General features: G+C 51.6%; 1 protein-coding gene across 2 annotated transcripts in view; it reads left to right on the top strand.

Annotated features, from left to right (window-relative positions):
- PPM1G (protein phosphatase, Mg2+/Mn2+ dependent 1G) overlaps positions 1-8,642 on the top strand; it is a 28,312-nt gene extending 19,670 nt beyond the window's left edge. For both annotated transcript variants that reach the window (XM_037392030.1, XM_037392031.1), the window contains exons 4-10: positions 2,059-2,191; positions 3,607-4,076; positions 4,509-4,646; positions 5,438-5,672; positions 7,087-7,216; positions 7,375-7,477; positions 7,919-8,642. In XM_037392030.1, coding sequence (XP_037247927.1) covers positions 2,059-2,191; positions 3,607-4,076; positions 4,509-4,646; positions 5,438-5,672; positions 7,087-7,216; positions 7,375-7,477; positions 7,919-8,113 — 1,404 coding nt within the window. In that variant the 3' untranslated portion in view covers positions 8,114-8,642. The remainder of the gene's footprint in view (positions 1-2,058; positions 2,192-3,606; positions 4,077-4,508; positions 4,647-5,437; positions 5,673-7,086; positions 7,217-7,374; positions 7,478-7,918) is intronic.
- Positions 8,643-13,257: the final 4,615 nt, after the last annotated feature.

Raw genomic sequence — 13,257 nt, 5'->3', positions numbered from 1 at the left:
TAATAGGTAAAGCAAAAGCTGCGCACACAAGCAAAGCAAAGCAGGGAATTCATTCCCCACTTCCCACGGGCAGGCAGGTGCTCGGCCATCCCCAGGGAAGCAGGGCTCCATCACGCGTAACGGTTACTCACGAAGACAAGCGCCGTAATGCCAAATGTCCCGCCCTTCCTTCTTCTTCCCCCAGTTTATATACCCAGCATGATGTCATATGGTGTGGAATACCTCTTTGACTAGCTTGGGTCACCTGTCCTGGCTGTGTCCCCTCCCAGTTTTCCCTGCCCCTCCAGCCCTCTCACTGGCAGGGCCCAAGGAATCGAAAAGTCCTTGATTTAGTATAAACATCACCCAGCAACAACTAAAACCATCAGTGTGCTATCAACATTGTTCTCACACCAAATCCAAAACACAGCACTGCACCTACTACTAAGAAGAAAGTTAACTCCATCCCAGCCGAAACCAGGACACTGGTTTTGGTAGGTTGTTTTTTAGGGGGCAGTGGTAGCTTTTGTCAGAGGTGGGAGGTTAGTTCATGTCTTCCTTCCACCAAGTGGTCCTTCTGATGTAATTTTCCCTTGTAGTATTAATGCATGATCTGACATCAGGTGTCCTGTGGGCTGGAGCTGGGATCTGTAGCTGTGTGGGTGAGGGGAAGGCAGTCCCTCCAGAAACTCTGTTTACATCTAGGCTGAGGATAGTCTACAACACAGACTTGAATCAGTTTGTGGCTCTTGCTCTAGGCTGAAATGCCCAAGTATTGTGCTTTGCTGATCCCAAGCTGGCTGTGCTTGCTGACTGCAATGAGCCTGTCTGCTGAGTCGAGGAGTCTTCATGCTGAGCCATTCCGCAGTGGCTTTGATTGCTATCCTGTCCCCAGGCCCCCCATGGACTCCAACAAGGCTTGTGACTCAGTGTCCCACAAGCTCCTCCTAGGGAAGCTGTGGAAGCATGGGCTGCATGAGCAGGCAGGCCCAGCCAGGGGGTTGATGATCAGTGGCACAAAGTCTGGTTGGAGGCCAGTAACAACCAGTGTGTCCCACGGGGCAATACTGGGTCCGGTCCTCTTTAACGTCTTCATTAACGATCTGGAGGATGGGGCCGAGCGTACCCTCGGCAAGTCTGTGGGTGACACCGAGCCGGGAGAGCAGCTGCACGCCAGGGGGACCTGGACAGGCTGGAGAAACGGGCTGGCAGGAACCTTGTGAGGTTCAGCAAGGGGACGTGCAAAGTCCTGTGCCCGGGAGGAACAGTCCCGTAGCACCAGGATGTGCTGGGGCAGCCCAGCGGGAAAGCGGCTCGGCAGAAACGGCTCCGGGGTCCTGGTGGACACCAAGTTGACCGTGAAGCAGCAACGTGCCCTTGCTGCAAAGGCGGCGAACGGTGTCCTGGGCTGCCTTAGGCAAAGCATTGCCAGCTGGGGGAGGTGATGATCCTTGCCCTCTGCCCAGCCCTGGAGAGGCCACCCCAGGAGCGCTGGCTCAGTGCTGGGCTTCCCAGCCCGAGAGGGGCATGGCCAGGCTGGAGAGGGTCCAGTGAGGGGCCACCAAGATGCTGTGGGACTGGAGCCCCTCTGCTCTGGGGCAAGGCTGCGGGAGCTGGGACTGCTCAGCCTGGCGCAGGGCAGGCTCAGGGGGTTGGATCCGTGTCCATAAACACCTGCGGGAGGGTGCCGAGGGGACGCAGGCAGCTCTGCCAGCGGTGCCCAGTGCCAGGACCGGAGGTGACGGACCCTAAATGGGTGCCAGGAGGGTCTCTCTAAACATCAGGAAACACTTTTCAGTGCAAGAGTGACCAAGCACAGGTGCAGGTTGCCCAGGGAGCGTACATCCTTGGAGCTGTTCAGAAGCTGTCTGGACATGGGCCTGGGCAGACAGCTCAGCATGTCCCTGCTGCACCGGGGTGTTAGGTCAGGTGGACCCCAGAGGTCCCTGCCAGCCTCAGCCATTCTGTGGTTCTGTATGGTGTGTGTTGTAGGAGAGACTTGATTGCACAGCATGACACACAGGCATTCTGTAATGAAGTTGAAAGTGTGCACACCCTCATGTCTGTGTTCATGCACAGGCCCTGGAAGATGCTTTCTTAGCCATAGATGCCAAGCTCACTACTGAGGAGGTGATTAAAGAGCTCTCTCAGATGGCAGGACGGCCCCAAGATGATGAAGATGAGAAGGAGAAAGTTGCTGACGAAGATGATGGTAAGTCAGATGCCACTGAATAAACAAGTGCAGCTCCAGGACAGGGACTGAGAGCAGTTGGGTCAGGTCTCCTTTAGCAGAAGGTTTTCTGTGCAAATTTCTCAGTTAAATTTCAGCTGGAGTTGAACTGCCACCCCTCAGCACTCTTTATTGCTTCGGGCAGATGCTAGGCAAATTCTGATTCATTTGGTAGCTTAATCCTATGAATAACTAACAATTCTGTCAGTTTTCTGTAGAGCTTTCTCCATGGGTTGCAGAGTTCTGGGATGTGTCAGAAATCTCTGAGGTGTGAGGCGGGCTAAGTTGTGAAAGTGGAACAATATGATGTTCCAAGCTGGTGACAGACACCAGCTGCAGATAGGATTGAAGCAGATTCTGATCTCTTCAGTGGTTCTCAACAAAGAAACAAGTGTTCATTTTCACCAGCAAGTAGTTGCCAGACCATGAACCCAGTTAGAATGTAAATGCCAGGGTAGAGTCCGATGCTGCTCTCAGCTGAATATCTTGTAACTAGCCTTGAAGCAGATGCAAAGTGATACAGTCACCTTGAACACTATGTATTGGTCTGAAAACGCTAAATTTGTTGGCCCTCATTCTCCAGCTGACAGTAGAGGTTTTGTTTGCTTGGTTGTTGGGTTTTTTTCTTTTATGTTCTGTATTTTGAGGAGTGTTTAGGATATGGGTGTTCCTTTTCCTTTTGGGATTAAATAACAAGGAAAATTATAACCAGGGGGATGTCAATAGGGAAGCAGTGGTCACTGGCTCATAATTTAGGGAAAGTCATCCTATTTTCTGTCTAGTGTCCTGCTTGGGAGGAGGTGCTGCATTCATTGCCTAAAGCTATTCTATCATCTGTTTGTAAGTGTCTAGATTACAGCTGGTTGGGATCCCTGTGGTGCTTAAGGCCCATGGAGCAACTGCTATAACAAAAACTTCTTGTTCCTGGTTGTAGTATTAATAAACAAATCTGCACATGAAAGTGGTCTGCCTGCTTCCCCCGCAGCTTCAGATGAGCTGCACCCAAGAAATACGGGGCTCTTTACCCTCCAATCTTACATCTAATTTAAATGCTCTGTGCTGCCTACCAGTCAGCCAGATAGCATCGGAGGCTGGAGTCACGAGGGTAACTTGCAGACTGCGTGCTTTGGCTGTGGTTAGAAGCCGTTGCCCTGCGATTTGTATATTGTTCATCTGCAGCACTTGGAAGCTGTGGGATGGCACGGGCCTGGCTGCATTTGCCTGCGCCTGCTGGGGATCAACCTGTTGAGCATTGCTGAAACCTGTCTGCAATAGCAGCATCCAGGCAGGGCAGCTCACTGCTGAACCCAGTGTGTGCTACACAGCTGCTGCTGTGGTGATGTATCCTGCTTTCTGACCCTCTTTGTCCTCACCCCCCTCCCCCTTTCCGTTTTTAGTGGATAATGAGGAAGCTGCTCTTCTGCATGAAGAAGCCACAATGACCATTGAGGAGCTTCTCACACGCTACGGACAAAACTGCACCAAGAACCTCAAAAACAAGTCTTTAGCTCCAGCTGGGGAGAACGCTGCAGAGGGGACAGGCAAGCAGCATGATGGGGAGTCAAATATGAATGGAGAGGCTGACCCAGGGGAGCTTACCGACCACAAGGAGAGGAAGAATGGGAAGCCAGATGAAGAAATCACGGGTATTTCCTCCACCTCAGACAAAGCCAGCGCTGGAGGCAACAGCCCTGCTCTGCAGAAGCCTGAACTAGGCAAAGGTGACGAGGCCGTCACCTCTTCTACTGGGGAGGCAGGGCCCTCCTGCTCCTCTACGGGAAAGCCCCAGCGCACAACCAAATCCAAATTTTTTGAGGACAGTGAGGATGAGTCAGATGAGGTTGAGGAAGAGGAGGAAGACAGTGAGGTAGGAAACAGCACTGGGACAGAGTGGCCTTCTGGCTGGGCAGAATGCATTGCTTACTGTGGTACTTGAGCTATGAGCCTCTGGCTCATCCTAGGTGTGTCCTAGGAGTAGGTTTTTTCAGGCTGATACTTTGAAGACCATCTCATGGGAGTGTTGGGGATTGTTTTGACAACCCTGACAGAAACATACCCCCATTTGTGCAGTGGCCGTAATGGATAGCCGTCTTGCTGCATGCACCATCCCTTCATTCACTGTGGTAGCTGAAACTAGCTGCTCTGATTGTAGACATCAGGTGTGGGGGAAACGTACCAGGTCATCTCACTCTTCTGGGGCAAACTTGTCATCTGTCCCCAGAATGGAGGGACCAGCTGTCTGGGGAGGGCACTGAGGGCGTCCTGTGTGACTCCTGGTGGTATCTCTCGTTTCTTGTAGGAATGCAGTGAAGATGAGGATGGTTACAGTAGTGAAGAGGCAGAGAATGAAGATGATGAAGATGACACTGAAGAAGCAGAGGAGGATGAGGATGAAGAGGAGGAAATGTTGTTACCAGGCATGGAGGGGAAAGAGGAGGTGCACACCCTGTTCTTGTGTTCTGCAGTGTAGTGTGGAGCCAAGGGCACTTGGGGGGCACTCAGCAAGGAGTTATTTCCATTCAGATGGGGATAAAACATCCCTTTTGTTCTCCTGAGGCTGAACACAGCTGCTGACAGCCTGACTTTATGCAAAAAGCTGAGGAACAAGGCATGGGTCTGGGCAGCAGGCTGGGATCAGAAGAGGCTGACCTGGCTGCTGGGTTTGCTGTGCATAGAATCCACTGTGGAGGTTGGCATGGAAGGAGAGTACAGGACAGGAGTAGGTCAGCTCTGCTGGCACTGCTGCTCCTGGGTAGAGCATTGCTCTCTGCCGGGCCAAGTCAGTGGCCCCTCAGCCCGTGGCAGTGCTGGCAGGTGGGCCAGGGACCCAGGGCATCAGGAAAAGGGGACTACAGCTTCAAAGGTGCCAACCTTCTCTCTTCAGAGAGATGTCCTGGCTTGCAGTGAGGCTTCTGCTTTGAGCTGGAATCAACATGTTCGAGCTGAGGGTATATAGTGAGATATACCGAACACTGGAGAACCCTGAACCACTGGCGGTTTGTGAGGCTGGAGCGGAGGTATTGCTTGACCATGCCTCTCATTGAACCCACTCCTGCTGTGTTTCATGCTTCTCTCAGTCTTTTCTCCATTGTTCTGTGTGTGCCTATGGGAAGAAGGGGTAAGACACAGCATGTCAGGGTTTGGGACACGGCTGGGACCATCGTTCATTTATTGACCTGATACGGAGCAAGAGAAAGGAGTCTCAGCAAAATCATTTGTCTCTTGCAGCCTGGCTCTGACAGTGGGACAACTGCTGTTGTGGCGCTTATCCGGGGCAAGCAGCTGATTGTGGCTAATGCTGGAGACTCTCGCTGCGTGGTGTCAGAAGGTGGCAAAGCTGTCGACATGTCATATGACCACAAACCGGAGGATGAGGTGGAGCTGGCCAGGATAAAGAACGCTGGCGGCAAGGTCACCATGGATGGAAGAGTGAACGGTGGTCTCAACCTCTCCAGAGCAATCGGTGAGTAAGACGGGGGTGAATGTTGGCTTGCTTGGCCTCAGAGTACTGTGCTTAGAACATCTGTGCTTCCAGCACTTGCCAGCTGATAAGTTTAAAACAGTTTTTTACCGGATGATGAGTAGAACGTATTCAATATTTGATGTGGTAAGATTTGAGTCTAGTTAGAGAAAATAGCCATGAAACTGGCAGATGTTGATAGAAAGCAACACCTAGCACCTACCAGGCTCCAGCGCAGGACAGAGTGTGTGAAGCCTCCAAGGCTATTGTGCCAGCAGCTGGGTTGTCAGAAACCACCTCATACAAACTGTCTCATAACCAGACTGTTGACTTTTGAACAGGTTTTTTTTCTGTTAGCAGGGTGCTGGAGGATCTTGGTATGTTGCTTCCTGGAGACCTAATTTTATACCAGTTTGAGCTCATTTGTTCCTGAGCCAGCCTTGCCTTTTAATTGCACAAACTCCACCCTCACTTGCTGCAGTGCTTTAGGCAGCACGTGGATGGTGTTTGTACTCATCTCTTGGTCTCTTATGAACAGTGTTGGGGTTAATGGCTCGGGAGGCTGGGCACATCTATTAGTAGCCAAACAAGGTCTTGGCCCAGTCGATGGCTATAGTTTGAGCGGATGAGATAGATACTGGGAGGCATTAGGGAAAGGGTAGTGAATAACACTGAGAATGTACTGGAAAATACACAGAGAAGCAGCTATGGGTGTGAGTGGAGAGTACTTGTGCAGAAGGACCAAGACTATTGAAATTATCCTAGGGTGAAGAGATAAAAATACGTTTAGGACAGAAACGAGGAGTTTGTTTATCTAGGTAGGCACCAACATTTCCACCTACTATTTTGCGGTGGCCCTAGAAATCCCTTCCTAGGAGGTAACTCCAGGCAAGCCTGGTAGTCACAGCTGAGGATCGGTTTTCTCAAGTGAGCTTTGGCTACTGAAGGTTTGGGAAGACCTGAACCCAACAGTGTGCTGTGGACATTGCACTGAAATAACTGGCCCAGGACAGCCTGAGCTTCTGGAAAATGAGCAAAGCCAAGCTAGTGCTGGGGTGAGTTGCAAATTCTGCTCCTAGACACACTCATTTCATGAGCACAGCTGCAGGGTCTCAGCTGGTGTTGTCAGACAGTGTGTGCTGTTGGCCTGGCATTGGCCCAGGAAGGCTGAACTGGCAAAAGCGCCTCTTTCCCATTGTATGGTAACAGCATGTTGGGCTTGCCAAAGCTAATACCTGGAACATGTGGCAGATTTCTCTCTCTGATGTGCCCACAGCCTGATCTGCTCTGGTTGTGGGAGCACTGGCTTCAATTCTGCTGAGGTTGCCCTTTCGGCAGTAGTGTTTCTCACTCTTCAGGAGTAGGCAGCATTGCCAGGGCCCAACCACAGAAAAAGTGATCCTCTTCTCTGCTACAGGTGATCACTTCTACAAGCGGAACAGGAATCTGCCTCCAGAAGAACAGATGATCTCTGCCTTCCCTGACATCAAAGTGCTGACAATAAATGATGACCACGACTTCATGGTCATTGCCTGTGATGGAATCTGGTGAGTAGTGAGGGAACTGTTGTGCCTCTCGGGCATCACTACACTGATCTTTCTCTGGAGCTGGGCCTCAGGAACACCCAATGGCCCTGGGTGCTAGTCAGACACTATGGCATGACTGCTCCCTTCGCTAGCCCTTCTGAGCTCTTCGCTCTCTGCAGGAATGTGATGAGCAGCCAGGAAGTGGTGGATTTCATCCAGTCCAAGATCACTCAAAAGGATGAGAATGGAGTCCTGAGGCCACTCTCCTCCATTGTAGAAGAGGTAAGGTCCAGAGCTTCGGTATCCCTTCAGCCCACAGTGTTTCTGCATCCCAGCTTGGTGCCTGACTCTGCCCTCCCTCTCCATCAGACTGGTTTGTTCAGCACTTGGGGTATCTGGGAGCGTATGGCCTGCAACACTGGTTGGAACAGGAGCAGAGATGCCTCTGAATTGGGACCCAGTTCCTGTGGCACCCTGGCCAGTGTTTCTGACTTCTAGGTTGCTGTCAAACCAAAGAAGTTTCTGTCCACTTCCAGAAAACCAGAGCTGCTGAGGCTGTTCTGTCCCTTGTCTGGTGGCAAACAGCATTTGACCCCAGCCCGCACTGTTCTGGCCTGGCAGCCCCTAAGCTGCTCTCGTTTGCTAGAATGGGCCTGGTGTCTCAGGTGATTCACAGTGCTGTCTGTGCTTTCCGCTAACCTGTCCTGTCCTGTCCCTCTGCAGCTGCTGGATCAGTGTTTGGCTCCAGACACCTCAGGGGATGGCACCGGCTGTGATAACATGACCTGCATTATTATCAGTTTCAAACCCCGTAATACACACCCACCTGCTGAAAGTGGGAAGCGGAAACTGGAGGATGTGGCAGCACCAGCAGAAGAGAATGGCGGGGATAACAACAAGAAGGCCAAGCTGGAATAGCAGGCCTCGCACAGGGACTTTGCTGTGCACTCACCAGACTCGTTTCTTAAACATGCTGAACTCAAGACTCCAAAGTCTTGTCCTTTTTTTAGCCTTAGCAGAGGCCTTGTTTGTTCGTGTCCTGGTTGGGGGGTGGGGGGGCGGGTCTGGTTAGCAAGGGCATGTCGCACTGTTCATCTGTAACCATTCCAAAGAGGGAGCCAAGGGCAGAGCTGCACGCGGGAGCAGCCACCAGCCACAGCGCAGGAGCTGGCCACAGCTGGCAGCCTGTGAGCACAGAGCCCTGTGGTTAGAAGAAGGATTTCCCCCCATTGCCTCCATGTGGTTGTTACCATTTCTGTGCCTGTGAATTTCTGTTCGGAGGGAAGAACTTTTTCACTGTTGAGATTTTTTTAATCTGTACCCAATTATTTAAGGCCCTTTCTGTTTTTATTTGTGAAACAATCTGGCTGTGGTGCTGCTGCCACACTTTGTTCTGTTGTACACTTTCAATCAATACTTTTTTCAAACTAAAAGCCCACAAAACGTAGCTGTACTTTTGGTCCTTGGTTCTTTCCTGGAGGTGGGGAGAGAGGAAGGTGGGATGGGGAGGACAATGTCTCTGGCATCTTAGAGGCACCGTAGGGGATGTGTCTGCAGCTCGCAAGAAGCAGCTGGCTTCTGCTGTGTGGTAGCAGAGCGCCAGCCCCTGCTGCAGTGCTTGGGCCTGCTGCCTTTCTGTTACCCACCCTAAGGTGGCCCAACTGAGGTCAGTCTGTGGCACACGGAGCAGGAGACAAGGCTCTGGAGACAGTTTGTGTCTGCTGAGGTACAGGGGTACCAGTCACCCTCCTGACCAAACCTGCCCGCAGCATGCTGCACCCCGTCTAGCTGCGTGCTCTTCAAGGTGCAACAAAGAAGCGGCTCCAGCCTGGTGTGCCGGATGGTGTAAAGCTTGTACAGCGTGTGTCGGTACTGCCGTTGCTCCCACAGGAGCAAAGTCCCTGGGCTATAAACCACTGATGGAAAGGTCAGCTGCTACTCCCTGCTGCTGTGCCCCTTCACCTTCCACCTGGCATGGTGTGGGAGCACAGGGAAGCGCAGGTGAGGTTTGCCAGCCAGTTCATCTCTAACTCCAGCTGCTCTGGCGTTCCTGTGTCATGGGGGAGCTCCCTTGGCAACGCCTCGCACTGCAAGCCTTCCCTCTTTGAAAACGAAGTCCACCCTCCTAGTCCTGGACTGTTGTCTCGGCTTCTGCAGTTCAGTCAGCCCATGCCTCACCAGCCAGGATGGGTGCATCTCATGTCATCTTTGAGCCCCTTCCCTCATGGCCCTGATATGCCCCTCTGTCTAGTGGCTTTCCAGTGATCGTGTGTCCAGACCCGAAATGTTTTGGCCGCTGGATCATCCAGGCTGGGCTCCTGCAGCCCTGCTCAGGCTTGGGAGTTCAGAGTTACAAACACCCATAGGCGCCGCCGTCCAACTTGCTGCTCAGGCTGTTTCTGTGCTCAGAAACTCCAGATGAGCTGACATGTTCCCCTAGAATGGTGCTGCCTGAGTAAAGCACCCAAGGAGAGGATTTTTAACTTTGCAGAAGTGGGTTTCTTCTCAGGGCATCTTTCGTTTGCTGCCAGATGGGTTTGTCTCAGGATCATTCCAGCTAAGGGACAGCTCAGTACCTGCTGTTTCCTCCCTGCTGTGAATGTGCTGGCCAAGCTGCCCCCAAATTCTGTATAAACAGCCTGAATTGTCACAGGAACGAGCAGAATTATTTCATCTGGTCCTAAAAGCATTTGTTATTTCTGAAGTCCCTCTAGTTTCCACACATCTTTTTTAGAACACAGATGGTAGCAATGCTGTAGAGCCTTGTGCAGACAGGTAAATCCCAACCCTGGATGGAGTGCCCAGAGCTGCAGTGCCCTGGGAAACTGAATCCAGAGGCAGTTCCGCTCAGTGGAGTTAAAAACATTGAATTGTCATGTGCCTCCAGTTTCATTCCTGCTGTGAGGCATCAGCCTCAAGAGGGTTTGGTTTTAAACTTTCTTCCTAGTCATTAAAGTTTTTAGTACAGGAGTTAACACCTGTCTCTGCAGTGGCAGCTCCCTAAAATGACTCTGGTTAGTGGTGATGTCACATTAGTAAATTGTATTGAGGTGTAGCTGGGTTTAGACCATTCACTGTGCGCTCTATTGATGTTCCATCATGCTAGTTTTTAATCAAAATGCTCTGTGGTATGTCATGTGGCTTATTGAGGGCCCTTATATCCACAGGTATTTTCATTAACCTACTGAAGCTGTTTAAAGAGCAGAATCAGGAGTTTTGCTAAGACCAGCTGGCAGGTTATGTGTCAACAAGTCATCTCCAGAATGCCAAGGAGCCATGCCAGGGAGGGGTCCTGGTGACCTCTTTGGAGCCAGCAGAAGCCCCCAGCCCCGTTGCCACAGGGCCCCCCAGAAGGACAGAGGGACCCAGGGCTGCCCAATGTCCACATGGGTGCATGGGCGGGAGACACCCCTGCTGTGGGATCCTGGGGCACGCAGTCCTGTGGGCTGTTTGGGAGAAGGGAGGGACTGAGGAGGGAGGAATGAGCATGGGAAATGGGCATAAAAGGGGCCAGTTGTGGGTGGGAGGAAAAAATAAATAATAATAATAATAATGGATCACCACAGTGATCTTATTTTCTAGCTGTTTTCCCAGGTGCATGGGCTCTTTCTACTGCACACAGGGGGTGTGGAGGCCAGTGCCAGCAAAGGGAGAGTCCAGCATGCTGGGGAGGGACACGTACCTTAGCATGTAGTCGGCAGCAAACATTGCGCTGGATTTGCTGGTACACAGGCAAAGAGGTCTGGGGGCTAGGTTTTGGTGTAGCCTGGGACAGAGCCCAGAGAGACCAGAGTCTGAGAGTTGGCTGCTGAAGGCAGCGGGAAGCCCAGGCCGTTAGGTGACGCAGTAAGATCAGCCACAGGCACAAAAGAGGCACAAAGAAACAATGGCAAGTGGAGTAATTTGATTGATAAACTGACCCAGCTACTCTCAGGCCCATCAGAAGAGAAGCACCAGCGCCTCAAAGGCCAATGTCCAAAAATCTAGCAGGACAAAGCGGTACAAGAGCAGGTGGGGGGACCGAAATCACAGACACACACCCCTGGGCCCCTCCCAGAGCTGTCCCAGGAGAACCATCAGCCCCATGGTCCAGGTGGCCTCATCTACGTCATCCAGAGTCCTCTGGAACACCTTGCGAGCACAGGCTGGGAGTCTGGCTCCCTAGGGGTATGGAACACATCATGGGATGCAAGGAAAGAGCATTTGGGGATAGCACAGGGTTTATTATGGGATGTTTAGGGGAGGAACCCAAAGTGGGAAAAGGGAGAGATTCAGGAGGTTTGGGGAGGAACACGTGTGGGCAATAGAGGCTTAAGGGAGTAAAAGGGTCTATTGCAGGTGAGCAGAGACCAGGCAGTACACAACTCTGGCCATGCCCTACACCTGCTCATCCTAGTCTGTCCTATCACCTTCTTAAACTACACGTCCAACCAACTTTCCTCCATGTGAGTGCGGGGAGCATCTGTGGTGCCAACAATGTGCGCACACATGCATGAACACCAGCAAAGAGCAGCCGCACCAGCTGGGCAGCAGGTGATGGGGCCTGGGAGCAAGGGAGCGAGTGGGTCCCTAAGGGCAGCTCGGGCAGGGTGTGGCTATGGGACCACAGGAGTCGTGGTTGACTCTGGGTGTGAGCACTCCTGTGCATCTCGAGGGTAAAAGCACCTGGGGGGTGTCAGCTATGGGACCAGGAAGGGGACCTGATGACTTCTGGGTGAGAGACAGGCACCGCAGCAGCTGCACGTGGCTGGGGTCAGGGATCAGCGAATCACAACAGCATGGAGTGCGTGACCCACCATGGCTGGGGAAGGGCAAAGGCGCAGGCAGCACTCACCCCAATCAGTACCAGTCCCTGCAACCATGCTCTAAGATGCTGCCAGACTCTGCTAAACATCAAGTAGCTAAATGTTCAGAAGCAGCTTTTTCTCCTGTGGGAAAATCACTTTGAGGAGGGAAATTAGAGAAAAATTGGGTCCTAATAGAAGCATAGTATTACAGAAAGCTTTTTAGGCTAAAATACAGCTATCACCTTCAGGACGGTTGGCATGCACGGAATCTGCATCACCTAAGGCACACAACCTGCTATCCTGGAGGAGCAGTGGAGGACGGAGCAGAGTGGAGACACAACGGCCAGGCTCTGCTGTGCTCCCTGCAGGATTGGGAATGCGATAGTACCACACAGCCAATAAGCTGCATAGCGGCTGCAAAATATATGAGAAGGTGTCTGTTGCTGGGCCAACAACCACGGCGAAGACCAAGCAAGAGCCTCATCTGCAAGAGAAGGTCGGGAACTAGGCCCCTCAGCACTTCAGAGCCTTCTGACGAGAACGTGCTGAGTGCTAAAAGAAAAAAAACTGCTAAAAAGATAAAATTCAAGGATCCTAGGGTAAAAGAATTGTGGTAGTAGTAGATCGAGCTCTCCTACTCAAATGGGTCCCCCGAAGAGGGTGGATCCCCCACTCGGGGAGCATGCATAGTAAATTTAAAATGAAATGTATCTTTAAATGAAAGCGAGGGAACTTCACATCAGCATAATGAAGGAATGTATGACTAGGGTCACTCAAGCTCCACCTGAGAGTAAAGAGAAGTATAAAAAGTGAACGAATGAGGGGACAAGGGGGGAAGACACCACCAAGAACAAGTGAAGGGAAGACACCACCGAGACGGACTCCTGGGACCAGCTGATGGGCTGAGCCTTGCTTCTCCCCCCTTTGGGATGCCTTGGGTGAGACTGAAACTAAGTGCTTCTGCAGGAGACTCAGAAATATCTCTAGAGAGTTACTTTTTAATATTTGTAGCCAGGCTGTATTGTTTGTAACGTTTTTGCGCATTTCATACTTTATAACATTTTATTTGCACATGCCTTTTTGCAAACAGTCACTATCACTGGCAATCCAAGAACCTGTATCTCTGTTGCACAAATAAAACTGCACTGTTAAGTAGCTGGTTGTTGCAGTTTCTCATTGAACGTGACCAAACCCTAGAGTGTGGCCATGCTAGCTCATGTGTATGACTGCTCTGGTGGTGCAGACTGCTATTAGTGTATCCAGACCCGTGGTAGT

The sequence above is a fragment of the Falco rusticolus genome, chromosome 6 (assembly GCF_015220075.1).
Source record: "Falco rusticolus isolate bFalRus1 chromosome 6, bFalRus1.pri, whole genome shotgun sequence".
Classification (NCBI taxonomy): domain Eukaryota; kingdom Metazoa; phylum Chordata; class Aves; order Falconiformes; family Falconidae; genus Falco; species Falco rusticolus.
This window is presented reverse-complemented; position numbering and strand designations above follow the sequence as displayed.